This window comes from Molossus molossus, unplaced genomic scaffold (genome assembly GCF_014108415.1).
Source record: "Molossus molossus isolate mMolMol1 unplaced genomic scaffold, mMolMol1.p scaffold_m16_p_9, whole genome shotgun sequence".
NCBI lineage: Eukaryota > Metazoa > Chordata > Mammalia > Chiroptera > Molossidae > Molossus > Molossus molossus.
The window spans coordinates 61,250,627-61,260,386 of NW_023425403.1; the positions used below are offsets into that span (position 1 = coordinate 61,250,627).

The following is a 9,760-nucleotide window of genomic DNA, read 5'->3' on the forward strand; positions in this document are numbered from 1 at the left end:
AAGCGCTCAAATATTTGCTGAATAAATCAAAGACATTGTTTTCCCCTCATGAATATAAGTTTTGATTTTCCTTTAAGAAAAACATAATTTCAAATTGAAATCAGTTGGTGCATCTTTAACAATGTTCATTTCTTTGTCAACATCATGACTTCAAAGACTGGGTGCAAACCCAATTTGGAGATAATTCCCTCTCCTCCTCCTCCTGCCAGGGCCACCACGCACCCAAGGGATGGATACCGTGCGTCACCTGTCCTGATGGCCTCCTCCAGGCTGTCATTCCTCTGTCCCTGGAGAAGCTGATGGTAATAGCCGGGGTTCCTCTCCATCTGGGCCTGGGCTCCACTCACCCCCATCCAGACACGGGCCCTGTGCTCGAATGGAACACCTTTCCGGATATAGCGCTTCACTGAAACCGACAGAAGGGGCAGCTTCAGAAGGACACCAAGCATTTCCCAAGGTCAGAACCCTCACAGAAGGGCCCTTTGAGCAAGTGGCACTACTTTCAATACCTCAAGCTCACCAGCTCTCTCCTTAAATCAAACATTAAAAAGATGCAATGCCCTGGCCGGTTCGGCTCAGTGGTTAGAGCGTTGGCCGCAGACCAATGAGTCGCAGGTCGATTCCGGTCAAAGGCATGTACCTGGGTTACAGTTCATCTAGAAAAATATTCTCAGGTGAGGATTAAAAAAAAAAAAAAAGATGCAAAACTTCACACATCTCCACCAAAACTGGTACATACAGGATCCTATTCTCCCTCTCAAACTGAGCACAATCAGGCACGATCAGGCACGAAGCTGCAATAACCCGATACTCCTTCACCATCCGGACTGGGGCTTCGAGGCCCATCCTCTGGTCCTCCCTCGCTGCCCACCACACACACTGGGCCAGATGCCACGGAGGTGAAGACGGGTTAGCCACAGGCCCAGCCTGAGCCCCTGCTCGGGGGCAGCTTGGACCAGAAATAGTCACTGAGACCCAGGCACTGCACATGGGAGGAAATGCCAGGAAAGTCGGAGGGACAGAAGCCACATCAAGTGAAGGGACATGAAGCAGGAAGAGACCCTCAGCTGATCCTGGGAGCTACAAGCAGAGCCTCGAGGGCTGGAGGGACAACTGTTGGGACAGAGCCAGAGGCCCTAGTGCTCCAGGTCAGATGCACTGTCCTTCCCTGGAGGTGATGGTGAGACAGAGGGGACCCAGGTCACATGGGTGTTCTGGAAAGCCCTCTTTGGGGCAGAGACCAGTGAGAGGACAAGCTGAAAACAAGACGGCCTGTCTCCGAGCCTGAGCCGGGAGCAAAGGGCTTCAGCTGCAGCTACTCTCTATAAATTGAGAACGGCTGCATTTGGGAGGAATATTTTTATTGAAAATAAATACGTGAAAAGGTAACCAGTAATTTCCTAACGGCCATAGAAACATATAGGAAAATAAACCAAAAACCATGAGTGACCTCAATTAATTAATATTCAATAATTTCCCAGGCAAATGGAAAAGATTTGTAAGACTAACATTCAGATTAATTACAGTAAGCTCAGGGGTGTTATATTATGCTTTTAATGACCTTAATTGAACCTGCAAAACAGTTCATTTTCAAAGCAAATATTCACAGTTTTGTTTTCCTTTGATATTATATTATAAATATCATTATTTTAAGAGAAACCACACTTTAGGATAATATAAAAGCTAATGCAATTAGTGAACGTTCACAAGCTGCCATTGAAGAAAAAATCTGAGGCACCAATTGCATATAACAGGAAAAAATTATAGGAATAACATTCTAGGTTACTGTCATGAAAAGCATTATTGATAAAACCTTATTACTTCAAACTCGAAGGTGACCCATATGTACGTGAGCATCTTAACATGGAAGCTCCAGGAAGCCAAGCCTCCTGCACCTGCCCACTCCAGGAGGGCATGTGGGCAGTAAATGTACACTACATATTTGCAGAATGATGCAGGGTGACAAGGGAAGACCCAGAAGAGGGAAGGAACAGATTCTAAGATCCACTGAAAGCCAAAGAAAATTTAAGAAACTCTCTTTGCCAATTTAAATGCACACTGGAGCCCTGGCTGGTGTGGCTCAGCTGGCTGAGTGTTGTCCCGTGCACAGAGAAGTTGCCTGTTCAATTCCTGGTCAGGATACATGCTGGGTTTTTGGGCTCGATCTCCAGTAGGGGGCATGCAGAAGGCAGCTGATCCATCTCTCTCTCTCTCTCTCTCTCTCTCTCTCTCTCTCTCTCTCTCTCCTCTCTCCTCTCTCCTCTCTCCTCTCTCCTCTCTCCTCTCTCCTTTTAAAATATTTTTTCACTTCACATTGGAGGATCATGTCTGGCAAGAACATCTCTGTACTTACTCTATTTCTACTCTTATGGAAACATGAAAAGCAAAAGCTTGTTTTATTTTTAAGTCTATCAAACACACTAATAATTCCGCCTGACCTTTCCTCCAACTTAGTATGATTTACACTGAAGTTTGACTGTAGGTCTCATGACCCCTCAGCGGGCAACATGACCAGGAATACCCTGAAAGAGTTGTTAATCGGTCTCTGCTGACCAGCAGGGGGTCAGTCCCAAAGCAGGTGGGGACTATTTTAACTAATAGATGGTAGCAAAAGGAAAAGACATGCAAAAACCAATGGTAGTTCACCCTGGCTGGTGTGGCTCAGTTTGTTGAGCGTCCTCCCGTGCACAGAGAAGTAACCAGTTAAATTCCTGGTCAGGGCACATGTCCAGGTTACAGCTTGATCCCCAGTAGGCGTGCAGGAGGCAGCCAATCAATGTTTCTCTCTCTTGTAGATGTTTCTCCACCCCCCGAGACTTCCTCACTCTCTAAAATCAATGGCCCAGTAGCTCAGTTGATTAGAGTATCATCCTGACACACCAAGGTTATGGGTTCAGTCTCCAGTCAGGGCATAAATAAGAATCAACCAATGAATGCATAAATAAGTGAAATAACGAGCTGATGTTTCTCTCTCTCTCTCCCTTCCTCTCTCTTTCTCTGAAAATCAATTTTAAAAAACCAATGGTAGTTGAACACACTAACAATAAACAACTGAAATCAAAATATTAGAACAGTATCATTTAAATAGCATCAAAAAGAAAAACAGGTATAAATCTAACGAAAAAGCTGCAGGATTTGAGTGCTGAATGCTGCAAAAGAAGTCAGAAAAGACCTAAATAAGTGGAGAGATATACCATGTATACCATGTTCAATATTGTTAAGATGTCAATTCTTCTCGAATGGATCTATAAATTCAATGCAATGCTTATTACTCTTCCAGGAGAAATACTTGGCTGATAATAACAAGCTGATTCCAAAATATATGTGGAAAGGCAAAGGAACTGGAAGACCCAAAACGATTTTGAAATGAAATCGGAGAAGTCACTCTATCTGATTTTAAGGCCCACTGCAGACTTACAATAATCGAGACGGTATGGTGTTAGTGAAAGGATACACACATTGATTAATGGAATACAAGGGAAAAAATCCAGAAATAGACCCAAACAAATAGAATCAATTGCTTTTTGACAAAGTTGCAAAGGAAGTTCAATGTAGATATAGAATACTCTTTCCAACAAAGAATGTCCAAAATAAAAAATACCAACAATGTTAGGTACTGGCAAGAAGGAGACTCAGCAGGAACTCTCATTCATCGACGGTGGCTCCTCAAAATTACGCAGCCACTTTGGAGAGACAGTTTGTAATTTCTTACAAATTAAATATACAGTTACCATATGACCCAGGATTCTCACTCCTAGATATTTCCCCAAGAGAAATGAAAGCTTAAATTCACACAAAAACCTGTAGGTGAATATTTATAATGTTGGCTTTACACATCCCAGATGTCTTTTGACTGATGAACAGATAAAAAAAATAAGTTGTAGCCCTGGCGGGTTTTGGTCAGCAGTTAGAGCAGTGGCCCCTGGGCCAAAGGGTGGGTTTGGTTCTCAGTCAAGGGCACGTACCTGGGTTGCAGGTTCAATCCTGGCCCTGGTCTGGGTCATATGGGAGGCAACCAATCAATGTATCTCTCTCAAGACACATAGATGTTCTTTTTTCTTTCTCTCCCCCTCCCTCCCTCCGACTCTCTCTAAAAATCAATGGAAAAATATCCTTGGGTGAGGATTAACAAACAAACAAGTAAATAAAATAAACTGTAGTACATCATACAATGAAATATTCTTCAGCAATAAAAAATGAACTATTGATACACCCAAGATCATGGATTCATCTCAAACGCATTATGTTAATTGAAAGAAGCTAGACTCAAAAGGCTCCACGGTGTATGATCCCATTAACAGGACGTCTTCTCATGGTTGAACTTTAGGGAAGAAGAGATCAGGGGTGTGGCCTGGGGTGGGGACTGCCCACAAAGGGGCGGAAGAAGGGAATTCTGAAGGTGATGGACTGCTTTGAATCTTGCTTGTGGTGAGGTTATGTGACTCTATGGGTTTGTCTAAACTCATAGAACTATACACGAATAACAGTGAATTTCACCATAAATTCTAAAACATAATTTTAAAATATAACAAGGCTGATAAAAAAAAAAGGAGGGGGGGGATGGTTAAGTCCTTCTGTCTCTGGACCGCAGGCTGACGCTCTACCACTGAGCCAAACCGGCCAGGGCGGTTAAGTCCCTCAATATGGAGATAGACATTGGCTCTGCTGTGACTTCCTAGGCCCAAACCTTGAGCAGGTCTCAGTTTTCTCATCGATAAAATAGAAATAAAGCACTCAGCCTAGTACTTGATACACAGTCAGAGCTCAGTGAATCTTAACCGTTGTACCAGTGGTAACAATACCTAGAAGTTGAAGAACAAATACTTTTGCTACTTTTTGATGTTTGTTATCTAAATTTATAATGTTTCTTCAGAAAAGAATGAAAATAGTTTACTTGGCGTCAGAGACGGACCTTTTCCAAGGGCAGGGCTCACCCACAGCTCATTGCTGACATTTGCAGAAGGATAAAATATAAAGAAAGAACAGTGGGAAAATTTTTCTACAAGAAGCTGGACCAACTGTCTGCCCCAACAAAGTTGAGCAGATCTCCAGGGGCTTTTTTTTTTTCTTTTCGGTATTTGTCTTTGAAAATATGTTTTTGTAATTTATTTCTAAATTAGATGGTACTGACTTTCTAAGCCACCAGGAAGGGGATCTAGAAGAAGCAAATGGCTATGAGGTTTTTCCCTTGCGGAGTCCCTTCCCATGAAAATAGGAAATGAACAGGAATAGGACAGGGGCTAGGCCAAGGTAGAACTAAGTTTGTTGAACTTGGTCTTCAGGGTGGAGGGAGGAATATCAAGGTGTCTCAAGGGCTCCTGTAGGATATTTGCTCTATGGGGATGGGGTTCTGAGACTGAATTCCCTGGTCATTGCAGGACCAAAATCCTTTACCATGTCATCTCTTCCCCGAGATGTCACATACCTGACTACACTATAGGCAGCCTAGAACACATGCAGGAAAAAACTGAATTGCCATTTCTGGAATACCTTGCCAGTCACGTTTCTGCCTGACAACCCATTCCCTAACTGCTTCCCTGACTGTCACACCCGGAAACACGGCCAAGCTCCAGTGGCTACACCCCGGATCACAGAACCGTGTGAGGCACACCACACACTCACACCAAACTAGTCTGTCTTCATTTCCTGAAACAACCTCAGGCCACTTGTTTCTCCAGTGCACCTCGACACTGAGTCCCATCCCCCGGCTGAAGACTCAGCAGGAATCAAATCTATTTGCTCCTAAACCTGTTATCCAATGGCACTTGTTACTATAATCACGGAGTTTAACTAACACCACATAAATCAAAGCAATATTAAAGCAAGCAAGAAAAATTATTTCAATGAAAAATCAAGATAAAATTTTAAAAGAGTTGAAAGAAACAGATGCTCAAAGCAAAAGCAGAAGAGAATCCTTGAATCAGGTGTAAGATAACTGCAAGATGGGGAAAAGAATAAACATTTGGGAGAAGTCTGTATTCAGACTGCTTTTATTCCTGCTCTATTTGGGGGAAAAAAAAACACAAAAAAACCCAAACTGGAAAAAAGAGACAATGAATTGAGGGTGTGGTTTTCTCAGAAAAGTTACACACAAAATTTAAATTAGTGAACCCACTAGTCCAAAGGAAAGGAGATGATAGGATAGAATCAAATGACAAAATCGAAGATGGCATAGTGAACATGCCATTGCATTTTGTGTAAAAACAAAAGATGTTTGCACATATGTACAACTTGTAGTGATTCTCTGCTATAACTGACCTCTGGGGTCAGTAGTTCAGAGTTAACCATGTTGGACAGGAGGCTTCTCCTGCAATAAAAGTGAACTGCAGCCCCATGGGTGTGGTTGCTGCATTTGTACATATGTGTGCATGCTTGCACATGCTCATGTGTGTGCATACCCTGTTCCTGGGGGCAGCCATAAGGACAGTCACCAGTGGCCACCTTTATAGGATACTGGGGCCTGGGGCAGGAGAGAAACTTAGTATCACTTTGCATCTTTTAGTATGATTAAGACATTTTACCAGGCACATAAATTGAGTTTATTTTTAAATACTTGTATGTAACTTTTAAAAACAAAAACACCAGTCAACTTGTAAGAATAAAGCAAAAGGAAAAATTAGCCCTGGCCAGTTTGGCTCAGCGGTTAGAACGTCGGCGGGGGGACCAATGAGTCCCGGGTTTAATTCCGGTCAAGGGCATGTACCTGGGTTGCGGTTCATCCCCCGCCCTGGTCAGGGTCATGCGGGAGGCAGCCAGTCGATATGTCCCTCTCACATCAATGTTTCTCTCTCTCCCTCTCTTTCTCTCTCTCCCTCCCTTTCTCTCTCTCCCTCCCACTCTATCTGAACAAAAATGGAAAAATATCCTTGGGCGAGGATTAAAAAAACAAACAAAAAAAGGAAAATTAAAGGCCGATGAGCTGCTGGAAACATATTAACACACAGAGGCCGCACAGGGATGGACATCAGTGTATGTTTCACTTAGGATGGTCCATAGGATATATTATTAGCTTCAAGCGGCTGTAAAGCAACAAAGGACCAAGTTTAAAGTTCCTCCCAGCTGATTTTATGAAATGCTCATTTACCTGAGTTTGGTTTTGTTTGTTTGTTTGTTTATCCTTACCTGAAGACATGCTTTGACAAGGCAAGGGAGAGAGGGAGAGAAACATACATCGGTTGCCTTCCTTCGGTGCCCTGACCAGAAATCGAACCGGCAACCTTTTGGTGCGCAAGACAATGCTCAACTAACTGAGCCATTCCAGTCAGGCTGCCTGGGTTTTTATCAAGCACCCCCATCATTAATAGCCTTGAGGAGGAAGAACTGTCTAGTGCCTTGGGACAGCCTCCCGACCCCTGCCCTACCAGACATCAAGTTCCCAGATCCACCTGCCTACACCCAGCCCACTCAGTCAACTCCACAAATATTTCCCAAGCACTGACTGTGTGCTGGGACTACTTTGGGCTCTATTCACTAACTGCTTTAAAAACAAAAATTGATCTCTTCACCGCCTTGCTCATAAATCCTTTTACAACTGGCTTCTGTCTGCCTGGCCATGTGATGTGTGGCTACATGTGGCCCCATGCAGTGTCCCCTGGCCCCATCTCTGGCCTCTCTAAGCACACCCCTATTACTCTGGTCACACAGCTCTGTCCCTTGCAGCTCCCTCGGTCTTCACCCTTCAATTGTCATTAATATGCTATTTCAGGAAACCGATACAGGCCCCTCTGCACCATTTATCTGAGTTCCCTTAACTCCCACCAAGGGGCACACTCCTCCGGAGTCCTTCCACTGCCCAGCAGTCACCAACTACACACTTCATTCATTTAACAAACACTGAAGCAGTTATCCTGGCCAATATCTCTCAGCAGAGAGGGATCTTTGATTCCAGCAGGAGACACAAGTGATACAATAAAGATCTGCACTGTGTTAGAGTGAGGAGAAAGTAAGCAGGAAGGGGTAAACAGGGTGTGGGTGTGTGGTGTGACGGAGAGGTGCCATTCCACACAGGTGCTCAGGAAGGCCTCATGGGAGTGGCATTCCAGTCAACACCGGAAAAAGAGGAGGCACCGGCAGGGAGGCTGGGGAAGAACCCCAAAGAGAGGCAGGTGCAAGGTGGGGGTGTGCTGGAGGAACAGCGGGGAGTGAGGGAGGGAAGGGGCTGGGTCAGGAGAACAGGTGAGGGGTCCAGGAAGGGAAGCAGGGAGGGCTTTGTTACAAGCACGGACAAGTAGAAAGCCCTGGCCGATCTCATTTTGAGAAACAGGAAACCAATTTTTTTTTTCTGGAGAGCAAACAGGCTCATCTCGAAGGAAAGAAAGGGCGCCCCAGTACCTTAAAAGTGTAAGGTCTAGCTGAATTCAAAGCTTTGAGCCTCAACTTTGAGCATGCATAGACACACACCTGCCTTGTAACTTCCAGATCTCTGGATCTCTAGGAAATGTGCCGGGCTCAAGGCAGCCTCCCTGGGTTAGGGGTCTAAGGAATCCTGAACCCCTCTCCTCCCAGGACCGTCAGCCAGTGACCTATTTGTTGACGCGCTGGACCAAGTTCCAAACTCACCTGTCATACTCTTCTGGACACTACTACTTCCCTTTAGAAGTTTAGACCATTTTATTGCTCTTCTAGTGAGTATCACCAGATAGGTGGAAAAAAATTCTTCATAAGCTGCATAATCAAAATCTTCAGGCCTTTCAAACCCATATGGATCAATCCTGCAATACAAAACGAAAACCCCTACAGTCCCAGAATTAAGTTCCGCACGCACGTGCGACCTGTGGCACAGAGCAGCCGGGCCCTGCCCAGGGTCCTGTCCCGGGGGTCCTCTCCCACGCCCCCGCCCCGAGTCCCCGCGTGGGGGGACAGGGGCCTATTGGGAGCCGTGACCGACCCACGGGGTGGGGGTCGGGGGCGAGCCCTGGACCCTCCCGGGGCGCAGAAAGGAACCGGAGGCCAAGAGCAGCGGAGAAGCACCTCTGCCCAGGGACGTGTAAGCGCCAGCACCCCCTCCGCTGTACCGTTCCACTTGCTGCACCCCCAAATTCCGCACCGTCCCATCCCTGCATCTCCAAAGCCCGCACCACCACCCTGGAACCCCCAGGCTGGGCAAGGGGTGTCCCGGCCCCTGCGCGCCCACCTGGGGACCCGGTCCCGCGCCGCCTGCGCGCGCTCCGCAGGCTCCATGCAGAGGAGGGGGGTGGCCGCCCGGCGCCTCCCAGACCTCCGCGGGGTGGGGGTGCCAAGTCCGCCTCCAGGGACTCAAGGCAGCTAGAATCCTTCCACCGACACGGGAGCGGGAGGCGGTGCTAGGAGCGGGGGAGGGGAGGGGCGGTGCTGGGGGCGGGGCCAGGGCGGAGGGAGGGGTGGGAGGGGGAAGGGTGCGACGGGGAGGAGGGGGCGAGAGGAGGGGAGAGGCAGTGCCGGAGACGAGGGAGGAGACGGCGGGCGGTGTGGGAATACGCGGGGGCCCGGGAGGAGGGAGGGGCGGGGAGGGCGGCTGGGGTCCGCAGCGAGGGGAGCGGGTGCAGGGTTGCACCTGCTCCCGCGGCCCCTGCGGAGGGCTGTAGTCGGAGATTGCAGGTGCCGAGAGCCTGGGAGCGCTGGGGGCCCTGCCCACTACTCCCTCCCAGGCCTGAAGGGAGGAAGCTCTGGGAGCTAAAGAACCGGGGGACCGGGTGCAGGGTGGGAGGGTGTGAAGTGGAAACGGGGGCACACAGGGGAACTGAATGGGGGCTCGGGGACAGGATGGGGGGAGAGGAACGGG

At 47.2% G+C, this 9,760-nt stretch overlaps 1 protein-coding gene across 4 annotated transcripts in view; it reads right to left on the bottom strand.

Moving 5' to 3' along the window:
- The window catches only part of GRTP1 (growth hormone regulated TBC protein 1), a 29,817-nt gene extending 20,556 nt beyond the window's left edge, over positions 1-9,261 (bottom strand). For 2 of the 4 annotated variants that reach the window (XM_036250016.1, XM_036250015.1), the window contains exons 1-3: positions 9,134-9,261; positions 8,560-8,711; positions 248-406 (exon numbers count right to left, since the gene is read on the bottom strand). In XM_036250016.1, the coding sequence (XP_036105909.1) occupies positions 248-406; positions 8,560-8,711; positions 9,134-9,180 (358 nt within the window). In that variant the 5' untranslated portion in view covers positions 9,181-9,261. The remainder of the gene's footprint in view (positions 1-247; positions 407-8,559; positions 8,712-9,133) is intronic. The other 2 variants (XM_036250018.1, XM_036250017.1) reach the window with 1 other exon arrangement.
- Between the last annotated feature and the right edge of the window lie 499 nt (positions 9,262-9,760).